Here is a 12,051-nt window from a genome sequence, read left to right on the forward strand (position 1 = left end):
CCAAAACCAAGGCGCACTTTCCCATAGAAAGTAATGCAAAATGGATTAATCCGTTCCAGGCTTTTAAAAACAACCCCTAAAACAGCAATTTTAACATGAATTTTACTGTCCAACAAGACTATTGGTCCATAAAATGAAAGCAATAAACAATGTACTGCAGTCACACAATCAATCAGTCAATCAATCAGTAGCTGAACTGGGTTCCACACAGTCACAAAAACAAAACAAAAAAGCCGCAAAAACAAAAATGCAAAATAAATACCAAAAAACAGACAGACCTTAGTGTAACACTCAAATCGGAAGTGTGGCACTCAGAACGGAGCATGTTCGGCTTCCAAAAAAGTTTGCAAAGCAGAACACTTCTTTCTTTCTTTTTTATATATAAATAATTTGTTATTAGTTTTTACACATATTTTGCAGCATAACATCCTTTTAAACATCATTTCGATTTTTTTGGCTATCACAGCCTGAGACTTGTTCAACCTCAACTGATGGTTTTCTAAAGTCTTTCTAATTATGCATTTTGTTACTATAGTTATTGCTATAAACTCAAATTTCCAATACAGTACATCTATTCTTAATTCTCTTGGCAATAATTTATAAATTACCCATTACAAAACTTATTTTAACCCTACAAGCAATGTCAATTCAGAACACTTATTTCTGGGTTTGCAGTGTTTGGGTTCCAAGTTGTTTTGAGTACAAAGGCGTTTGGGAACCAAGGTACCACTATAATATATATTAGCATATGCTAATGTCTGCATATCAAACTGCTGTCAAACTGTAGAGAACTGCCTCATCCCTATGCAGAGGTGGATTTAGGGCCATGCAACCATTTCCCCCACACAAGGCATAGGGCCCAAGGGGGGCACCTTCCCCCCCTCCTTCCCTAAGCCTAGCAATCGCTAGTAATCGCTAGGCAGCTAAATGGTTGGTGATTCGTTCTCCACTGACTGTGTATGATCATATAGGACTTATCCACACAGAATCAGAACAAAGGGCAATCGGGTTTTCTGCAGATTGCCGTTTGTTCTGATTTAGTGCTAAAGAGTGTTTTTTTGGGGGTGGGGGAGTGGAGGGGAAAGGCAAAACCGATCAGATGCGTTCCGAGAAAGTGTGGGACCAGCAAAAAAAATGCTTACAGTGGTTGCTTGGTTCTCAAACCTAATCCGTTCCGGGAGTCCCTTCGACTCCCGAAACCGTTCAGAAACCAAGTCGCAGCTTCTGATTGGCTACAGGAGCTTCCTGCACGCAAGCGGAAGCCACATCAGACATTCAGCTTCTGAAAAACATTCGCAAACTGGAACACTTACTTCCGGTTTTGCGGCGTTCTGGAGCCGATTTGTTTGGGAGGCAAGCTGTCCGAGTACCAAGGTATCCCTGTGCTTTCTAGGCATGGACAAGCAAAAGTGTGGATGAACCCCACGTGTTTCTGTGTATGGAAGTCCCTACAATGTATGCAGGGAATGGGATGTTGTACGTGTGTGTGCATTTTTACATGGCTGTGTGTGTGTGTGAGAGAGAGAGAGAGAGAGAGAGAGAGAGAGAGGGTGACCCCCCACACACTTTGGTTTCGGCCCCACCCACCATGGACCATGGCCACGTGGTCCCCAGAGGGTTCACCACAAGGGGATGCAGCCCCGCCCTGCCCTAGAAGGATGATCACAACCTAAAGGTCTTCTTTGGCAATCACTTGTAGCTGATTAAGATTGTCTTCCATAAACAGGGTTTTGAAATGGAGTCCGTCAGTGACTGTGGAGGCCAATTCTGGATCCACACGTCCTTCCACAGTAGGTTTCCGGGCAGGAGTTGATCATGGTGAGGGTTTGCCAAGCGTGCCTTCCTCTTAGCACGTTTCTCCCTTTCGTCCTGAGTTCGAGCATCTTCAAAACCCATGACACCTTTTTAAAAGCCTGTTCTCCAACTGGAGCACTCGCAGTCAAGTGTTTCTCAGTTGTCGGTGTTTATACTACATTTTTAAAGATTTGCCTTGAGAGAGTCTTTGAACCTCTTTAGCTGACCACCAGCATTAGGCTTACCATTTTTAAGTTTGGAGTAGAGTAGTTGCTTTGGAAGACGATAATCAGGCAGCCGCACAAACTAAAGGTATTCTCTCCATAACACATGCCCATCAAAATGGCAGGCATTTCACTAGTGGTTGTGTAAACTGACTGCAATCACAACAAAGTGTATGAAATGGAGTGGGGTGGGGGGGCATGCATTTCTACTCCAACATCAAATGCATCCGTCTACAAATCACCAGAAAGTTCCAGAAAGTTTGTAATATTTTGCATTATTCTTCCAGATGAAGAGTTGAGGTGTGGTCATTGTTGCACTGATATTTGCTGGGCAGTTATGGGAAATGGAGCGATGAAAGATAGAGCTTTAAGAGATCTGTTTTCATCAAGTGCTCTACTCCAGTCTTAAGCACACTTACTTGGAAATAAATCTCACGGATTTCACTAGCTCGGAGTTCCTTCTCAAGCATTCTTAGGACTGTTGCTTTAACTTCCTTCTGCCATGTATACATTTGTGTACAATATACTCTGCAATTTAGGACGCCTCAAGACTGGCAGGATTATGCTCTGTGCTGTTGCTTTTTAAACCTCTGTTCCGGATGGGCCTTTTAATACGGGCTCTTGTTTCACCTCCCAGGATAAAATTCTCTCCAGCTAGCCGCTAAGTCAGCTTCCTTCAGGGCGTCAGATAATCCCGGAAAGTGGAGGGAGGTCCTTTGTGCAAGTTTCAAATCAGGAAGTTTGAAGGAACAAAGTATGCCATCAAAACCGCAGAAGGAAATGGACTCAGCCAAGTGGCATTGGGTTACAGGGACAATTTTAGGTGTGAGAGAGGTCTGTATTTTCAAGCTACCTTTTAACTCAATGTTTAAAATGTGTGGTGCCTGAAGTTCAAGCCCAACTGGAAACAGTACCCTCTGCCATAGCGACCTTATCACTTTTTCCTAGCTGTGTGGCCCAGTTGTAGTAACACAATCATGAGAAAAATGGCATGTTGTCAGTAGTGAGACTAGTTAGGCATGTTCCAGCACTCTTTGATCTAAGTTTGCTTAGAGCCCTTTAGCACTCCTGAGGCTTTGCTTCCCAACAATTAGCTGGAAAATGGCGATTTCACAAAGCATTTTATATATCACTTAGTTGTTCAGCTGTGTTGTCGTCAAAGCTAAAATTAGAAAGTTTATCCAGAAGTAAGTATTATTTAAAGGTCCCCATCAATATGAATTAGTAGCTTCCTTCTCGCAGGTTCTGCCCTTTTGCTTTCTTTCTGTGCAGTGCATCATAGCTGATGAATTATGTCTTAATTAGTCAGTTCCTATCGCCCATAGGGAGGACTAACGGGAAATTCATTACTATTGCCCTACTCCATTGAACATCAAATGGAAGAAGCAACAAGGAGGAAGCTTTTAATTAGAAGGACAGTAGCCTAGAAAAGCTTCAACAGCACATTGATTATATACCCTGGATACGCTATAATTGTATTTCAGCTGGGAAAAACCTGCCGCATATCAAGTTTGAAAAAAGGCCATGGGGAACACAGGAAACACTGAAATGCAACAGATTCTCCAGTTTGCTTCCAGGCTACACTAGGACTCTTTAGCGCTGCCAATACATTGCTCTTTTACAGTCAGCTGAGATGGAATTATAACAGTGGCCCTGCATAATTTGTGATTTAGTGCTATGTCCCCCATTCTAGTCTTGCATTGCCGGTCCTCACAATAAAGTCAAAAGTCAGGTCACATTATTGACATGAAGCCTCCCAGTGTGATCTGAAGTGTCTTTCCTCAGAAATCAGTCCAGTGAGACTTCCAGCAGAATCCTAACTAGGTCTACTCAAAAGGAAGCCCTACTGAATTTAGTGGGGCTTGCCCTTGGGTAAGGAGAGTTAGGATTGCAGCCTTAATCCCTAGAGAGTGTGCTTTGTTAATGTCCTGAACTGCCCTGTACTTACTTGCTTCCTAAACTCAAATGCCACCTGCCCCTGCAGAAATCCTTCACATCTTGATTTCTGTGTCCCCACCCTCCGGTCTTCCCCATTGACAACCCTCCCATGGTGCAGTCTGTACTGTCGACATCATTTCCCCTCCCACTTTTCTCTTTCTCCATTTCACATCCAGCCAGGAAAAGCCAGACAGGCTGAGTATTATTTTATTAATAGTAATTAGGAGGGTTTCCCCCCGCCCCCCCCCTGCAGAACAACTGTCCTCACAAAGCTGGTTCTATAAAGATAAAATGCTCATCAGTTACAAAAATTGTCATAAAACCATGTACAGCCATAAGAACCGACCAGCATAATATAATCTAAAACCAGTGTTATCTCCTACTTCCCACTGTGTTTCCCCTTCACTTTCCTTGTTGCAATAAATAAATAAATGCTAGCCTTTGGGGAAGTGGGCTTGTTGCTCAAGAGCTCCAAATCGGCTTTAATTGTTTAACCAGAATTTGCTGGTATAGGATTGAATCCCACCTGAAAATTGCAACAGTTTGAAAGCTCCCTTAGGGCTTATCTGCACTCATTTTTTTGCCCCATGCTTTCTAGGCACAGGTACACGTTTTCCTGGTCCATGTTCTGAGAGTCCCACCGCTTTCCCCAGGTAACCTTGGATCTTTACCACTGAATCAGAGCAAATGGCAATTCTAGTTTCCCATGGATTGCTGTTTGCTCCAATTCAGCAGTAAAGAGTAGGGTTTTTGTTTTTTTGTTTTGCAGGGAAAGCACCAGGGCAAAAAGAGAAAAAGTGCTCGGATCTGTAATAGTTTTGTATTGTTGTTATAGCAGTTTGCACTGTATTTAATCTTTCTTTTAAGATTTTATTAAGACTTTTCATAATGCATCACAGTAGAGTAACAAATGAATCTGTCAGGAAACCCCCCTCCCCACGGCTGGTAGGATCGTGGGAGCGTCTGCAGTATAGAGAACCCCAGAAGCTGATTACCAGTTCGTCCTCCCCCTCAAGCACCGGAAGCACCGGAGTCAGAGGCAGGAAGGCAGTGCAGGAGCTCTGAGAGGATCGCAGAGCCTCAGCACTGTGGGGATAGCAGGGAACGGGGTCAGGTTCCCACGCTCCGAGGGCGCAGACAGGAAGGACGTAGAGGGGGGAGGCGGGGGTTCAGAATCCTGCGCCTCTTTTGCTGGACAAAGAACAGGAAAGAGTCATTCCTGGACTCTGCAGAGTGAGGAGATGGACGTTGAAACTTTTGCTCCACTGTAAATAAGGTGCACAATAAAGAACTTAGCTTAGAAGGTCTGCGTTTGGCTGATTCTTCATGAGCAACCACTGAACGTCCTTACAGAATCTAAGAAACAAGAGGAAAAGAGACGAATATAAAGTCCTCCTTCATGGGTAGATCTTAGCTTGTCACACCCAGAGACATCAACTAACTATCACCTTCACCAAATTCATCAGCTAACCATCACCTGTATTTATCTGTCTATTCTTTTCGTATTTTAAGCATTTTCATGTATGCCGCCCAGAGCTTTGGATATGGCATAACATAGAAATACATTTAATAGCAATATATAAAATCATCCCTTGTGTGGCAATGATATGGGGTGGGGTGGGGGGGAGAGAGACCTGGGAGCTTTCCCCTCTGGCGATAATTGCAGCTTGAGGGGATGTTGTTGGGATTGTGGCCGGAGAGGGAAGAGTTAAACCTCTCCACGCCATGCATTGCAGTCCCAGTGACCCCAGATTTTAAATGGGCAATCGTGTCATTAAAGTAACATCTGGTTTGGCCCCAAGTGACGCCAGCCACATGCCACAGGAAAGTAGTAGTAGCAGCAGCAGTAGTAGTAAATAGTTACAATCATAATAATGAATTTGCAGAGTCTTTCCAGCTGGCCCAGATCAAATATTCATTCCATTATCTCAAATGCCTGAATGTGGATATGATCAAAATCCTACCCCCCCCAATAAAATACTCCCATGGTTTTCTTTTCTTTTCTTTTTTTCTAATAATTTCTAATAAATTTGTATTAGTTTCCCCCCACAAAATTTAAAATTGTTCAATTCACTTTCAGTATAATAATTTATTACATTTTGACTTCCCACCCTTACACCCGTGATGTTCCTGTTGTAATCCTTTCTTTGCTGCCATAACTACCATTTATTTTCTAATTTATATTACAAATATTTATTTATTCTCCTTCCGTTGCCTATACTTCAAATCCCGCTTGCATTTTCATTTGACTACATATTTTTTCTTAAATAGTCCAGAAATAATCTCCAGCAACATTTCCGTCTCATTGAACTCTTATTTTTGCTGTCAGCTCCGCCATCTCTGCATAGTCCGGTAATTTAAAATCCCATGGTTTTATTTTCTCAGCATGTGTTGTTGCCGGTTCTTGATCCTGGGATGGGTGTGAGTCTGTTATGGGGCATTCGAGGGCCAGAGCTGGATGCTAGCTGTGGTCAGGGCAGTGTCCGAGCTCAGTATGCTTCTGTGCTCTCCAAAATACTTTTCAGATCATACTAAAGATACTTGGGCAACACCCTAATTCTCATGCCAAAAATTACTGCCTTCCCCTCCCTGGCATTAACTACAGATCTCCTCGACATATCGCTGCATTTATTTTCTCTGCAATGACCTCCACCTATCCCAAAGCCAAGATGGTGGTTTTGGTTTTAAAAACCAGCAATAATTAGAAAACAAAACCCATAACGATCTGCTAATAACCCACGGCTCAGAAAATATAGTTCATCATCTGCAGCGTGTGAAATGGCAGGCTCTGCTTGCGTAGACTTAAATGAGGAAGGGCTGGCTGCTAGAATGGGGGCAGAGGCGTACATAGGGGTCCAGGGCAGCTGACAAGTGGCACAGCGGCCAGCCTGGAATCTGCACCTGGCATCGCAGGACAACTGCCAGGCTCCAGTGCCCCAGCAGGCTGAGTGCCCAAGAGCCTCCACATGGGGCAGCTGGGCCTGAGTGCTTCCATTTTAATCGCCCCAGTGCCCTGGAGCATTGTGGGAGCTTAGAATGCCGTTTTCCAGCTGCCCCGGAGCAGCCCTGATGACGGTGAGCCGCAGCCCTGTTTCCATCTTACATGCGTCTTCCTCCTCCTGCCTCTTCCTCTTCTTCCTTGGGAGGAATGGCCTGAGTCATCTTGTTGCTGAAACCTGACGCTTTCTCTGATGGTCCACAGCAGCTGGAGAAACTGCCAAGTACAGGAGGCTGCCCAAAAGCTGCCTGGCTGTGTATTGGAGGCAGGATCCCACTGGGAGCTGCCGCCACCATAGCAGCGTACCTTCCCCATCAACATTTCTCCAATGAAAATAGGGGCGTCCTGTTTCATCATCATCATCATCATCACCATCACCATCATCATCATTTTATTATTTGCATGCCACCCATATGACTGGGTTTCCCCAGCCACTCTGGCCAACTTCCAACACATATAAAAACACAATAAAACATTAACAAAACTTCCCTATACAGGGCTGCCTTCAGGTATTTTCTAAGTTTGTAGAGTTGCTTATCCTTAGCTTGGGGACCGCATAACTCCACACCGTTCAACATTTATCCGATGGATATAGGGACGTCCTAAGGAAAAGTGGGACATTCCAGGATTAAATCAGAAACCATCATGGCTTCTGTAAATCCAGGACTGCCCCTGGAAAATAGGGACACTTGGAGGGTCTGTAGTTGTCTGAATGCATCCAGTCAATGTATGAATGAGCTTGTAAGGTAAAGGGCCCCTGGATGGTTAAGTCCAGTGGAAGGTGACTCTGGGGTTGTGGCGCTAATCTCGCTTTCAGGCCAAGGGAGCCGGCGTTTGTCCACAGACAGCTTTCCGGGTCATGTGGGCAGCATGGCTAAACTGCTTCTGGCGCAAAGGGACACCGTGAGGGAAGCCAGACTGCACGGAAACACCATTTACCTTCCCACCGTAGCAGTACCTATTTATCTACTTGCACTGGCGCGCTTTCGAACTGCTAGGTTGGCAGGAGCTGGGATTCGAACCACCGACCTTCGGATTGGCAAGCCCTAGGCTCAGTGGTTTAGACCACAGCGCCACCTGCGTTCCTATGAATGAGCTTGTAGTGGAGTACAGTCTGGTGCAAAATGAAAATTTCCCCCTCCTCCTTCTTGTCTTTGCAGCCTCCCCACCGTTGCCCTGTGGCACCAGGCAGAATAGGCCCAGGAGCAGAATGCAAAGATGGCAGCCCCGCCACCATACATCCCTGGTCCAGATTGCCTGCGCCCGTTCACCCGCGAGTCCCTCCAGGAGATAGAGAAGCGGATCGCGGAGCGAGAAGCCGAGAAGTTGAAGCCTAAGCATGAGGAGATTCACGATGAAGAAAAGGAGGCCAAACCCCGCAGTGACCTGGAGCAAGGGAGAAGTCTCCCGATGATTTATGGGGACCCTCCTCCAGAGCTCATCGGGGTGCCTCTGGAAGACTTGGACCCATTCTACAAAGATCAGAAAGTAAGCAGGAAGAGTTGGGTAGGAATTATTGGGAAGCGAATAACTGAACCACTGCTTTGAAGTTGTTACTGCTTTTCCCCCAATCAAGCAGTGCATAATATTTTAGGAAATACAAATAAATAAATGTGAGCTAGCATTGTACCAATAGACCATCAGTCCTTTGAGGCTGTCCTGGGTTGCTTGAGCAGTGAAGGTGACCTGGGAATGGCTCAGACTGAATGCTCGTATACAGAACAACATCAATAAAAGCTATGGTGTTCTTTTTTTTTATCGGTTAATTATCGCCCTTGAAATGTCCATATTGGCTCACCCATCCACTAATGCACCAATTTACTAGTGTTGAGGGAAACAAAGATGGCACCTTAGGAAATATTCTGAGAAACCAGAAAGTGACTCATGACTAGAAATCAGAATGTGATCCTTGGATGAAGGGTGGTATAGCTATTTAAATAATAATAATAATAATAATAATAATAATAATAATAATAATAATAATGTATAAGGTCTGGAAGCCTGGAGATAAGCAGGCAATTGAGCTGAGAAAGAGGCAAGGCTTCAGTCTGAGAACAGGTCAGTATTCACTGTTTACTCAAGTAAAGGTAAAGGGACCCCTGACCGTTAGGTCCAGTAGCGGACGACTCTGGGGTTGCAGCGCTCATCTCGCTTTACTGGCCGAGGGAGCCGGCGTACAGCTTCCGGGTCATGTGGCTAGCATGACTAAGCCGCTTCTGGCGAACCAGAGCAGCGCACGGAAACGCCGTTTACCTTCCCGCCGGAGCGGTACCTATTTAACTACTTGCACTTTGACGTGCTTTCGAACTGCTAGGTTGGCAGGAGCAGGGACCGAGCAACGGGAGCTCACCCTGTCAAGGGGATTCAAACCGCCAACCTTCTGATCAGCAAGCCCTAGGCTCTGTGGTTTAGACCGCAGAGCCACCCGCGTCCCTGTTTACTCAAATAGTGATGCTCAAACTAAGGAACCTGGGGCTGAGTCAGAAGCATCTATATTGTGCTTATCCCACACAGATTCCCCCCCCCCCCCCAATTCTTGTCTCACCCTTAATCTTGACAAAAGTCAAGTTCTCTCCCCAGTTTTGGTAAAATTATGAACAATTCTCGCATCTTGTATGCTTTATTGTACCCATAAACACCACATAAACAATTCATATCACTATTAAAATAAATATGCTTTTATAACATTTCGCTGCATAAATACAGTGCGGCATATAATATGCATATTTTGTTACGTGTCCGGCTGGCCATAGTCTCATAGACGCTTCCAAACGCCGCATTATGCTCAAGGGGAGCCGCGAGTCCTCATTCGGGTTCCAACATAACACAAGTTTGCAGGCTAAGTCGTTGTTTTGAAAGAGAACTTGCCATGACTTGAGGTTAATAGCAATGTCTGTTTCTCCCTTCCTTAGACATACATCCTCCTCAACAAAGGAAAGTCCATTTTCCGGTTCAGTGCCACCCCTGCTCTCTATATGTTGGATCCTTTCAATATTGTCCGGAGAGGTGCCATCCAAGTGCTTATACATTCATATCCTTTGCACTCGCTGAGAACACGCATGGTATGGCTTCACTTGGGAGGAAGCTGTGGGGTTTTGCTGATGCCATAGTCATTACTGTAGGACCAGACGGGGGCAGCTGCAGCGGCAGAGGCCAGCTGAGTATTTCGCGAAAGTGTCATTTAGTGTCCTTGCTTTCTTGTAGTACATGAGGAAGAGAAACACCCTTTTCCTCGTACGATTTCCCAGTGCTATTTTTCTAGAGAAAGAGGTGCCGCAACCCACCGTGAACACCTCCCTTGTTGTCTTCGAAGGGCAATGGTGCCCACCTGAGAGGTGCTGGAGCTCAGTTCCAGCTGTGAAAAAAGCCCTCCCGTTTCCATTTGCAAAAATTTTGGTGGAAACAAGCACTTCACTGTCACCAGCTGAACAATGTCTACAGTGGTACCTTGGTTCTCAAACTTAATCCGTTCCGGAAGTCTGTCCCAAAACCAAAGCGTTCCAAAACCAAGGCGTGCTTTCCCATAGAAAGTAATGCAAAACAGATTAATCCTTTCCAGACTTTTAAAAACAACCCCTAAAACAGGAATTTAACATGAATTTTACTATCTTACGAGATCATTGATCCATAAAATGAAAGCAATAAACAATGCACTGTACTGTAAAATAAATAAAACAGTATTGTAGATGATAAAAATTAAAATTAAATTTTTTTGTTACCTGCATTGATGATAGTCATTGTTTGGATGGGGGGGGGGCTTTTATCCATTTCCGCAATCAATCAATCAATCAATCAGTAGCTGAACTGGGATCCACACAGTCACAAAAACAAATTAACTGAAAAAGCCTCAAAACAAATAAATAGGAAAAACAAAAGCACCAAATATAATCTCCAAATATCACCCCAGAACACTGCAATTGGAAACAGAAGGCTTGTATTTCAATTGGGGGGGGGCAGACGCAAATTAGCAGCACAACAAGAAACACAGGGGGATGCAAAACGGAGCACGTTCGGCTTCCGAAAAAGAGTTCAAAAACCAGAACACCAACTTCCGGTTTTGCAGCGTTCGGGTTCCAAGTTGTTCGTGTTTGAAAACCGAGGTACCACTGTAGTTCAGATAACATTTGCCAGTATTTGAAAATCCAAGAGACTGAATTCTCTGCCTCCGCCACCATTCAGTTTATATTCCCAAACGTATATATTTTCAATCTTAACAGAAGAGTTAACCCATTATTCTACACTGTCACTTAGACTGAGCTGGCTGGCAGAACTACCCAGCTCAGTTCTTTGGCAGTCATATTCAGCAATGTTTATCCTTGGCACATCCCATCCTTCCTCGGCAAAGGAGCAGAGTCTTGGCAAGGAGTTCTGCTTTAAGAACTTACAGCCTCCATTTGTCCACAGTGGTGGCATTAACCAGGTTGAGAACCGTCCGAGAATGCCATCATTATATCCACCACAGCATTGCAAGAGATCCTCTGTGACAGTCACACTTTGAGGCTGTGCTAGGCAGATGCATGGGAAAGCAAGGGATCGGATCCAAAGAGCTACGCAGGAGTATAATCCGATAAAGATTGCAACTCTTCTCTTTGACTAGCCCTTTAACCAGCATAAGTCAGCTTGAACCAGACAGAACTAGTTGAGCTGTGGGGTTTTTGGGGTGGGGTGGGGGTGGGGGTGGCGGATATCAGTCAATATTATAATAATTTATACCCTGCCCATCTGGCTGGGTTTCCCCAGCCACTCTGGGCGGCTCCCAACAGAATATTAAAAAGACGAAAATATAATTCTGGGACTGGAAACTAAACTGGACGAGGCTGTCACTGGATCTCTTGCCTGCTTACATTTCCTGTAAAAAGCAGCCCAAGATTCAGGTCAGGGCCATGGTGTTGGTGGTGTGATGGATAATAATAATAATAATAATAATAATAATAATAATAATAATAATAATAATTTTATAATAATTTATTTTTTATACCCTGCCCATCTTGCTGGGTTTCCACAGCCACTCTGGGCAGCTCCCAACAGAATATTAAAAACACGATAAAACATCAAACTTTATAAACTTCGCTAAACAGGGCTGCCTTCAGATGTCTT

General features: G+C 44.6%; 1 protein-coding gene across 1 annotated transcript in view; it reads left to right on the forward strand.

Annotated features, from left to right (window-relative positions):
- The window catches only part of LOC117058367 (sodium channel protein type 4 subunit alpha-like), an 81,889-nt gene that overhangs the window by 8,603 nt on the left and 61,235 nt on the right, over positions 1-12,051 (forward strand). The window contains exons 2-3 of the mRNA XM_033169506.1: positions 8,115-8,442; positions 9,867-9,985. Of these exons, the coding sequence (XP_033025397.1) occupies positions 8,173-8,442; positions 9,867-9,985 (389 nt within the window). The 5' untranslated portion in view covers positions 8,115-8,172. The remainder of the gene's footprint in view (positions 1-8,114; positions 8,443-9,866; positions 9,986-12,051) is intronic.

The sequence above is a fragment of the Lacerta agilis genome, chromosome 14 (genome assembly GCF_009819535.1).
Source record: "Lacerta agilis isolate rLacAgi1 chromosome 14, rLacAgi1.pri, whole genome shotgun sequence".
Lineage (NCBI taxonomy): Eukaryota > Metazoa > Chordata > Lepidosauria > Squamata > Lacertidae > Lacerta > Lacerta agilis.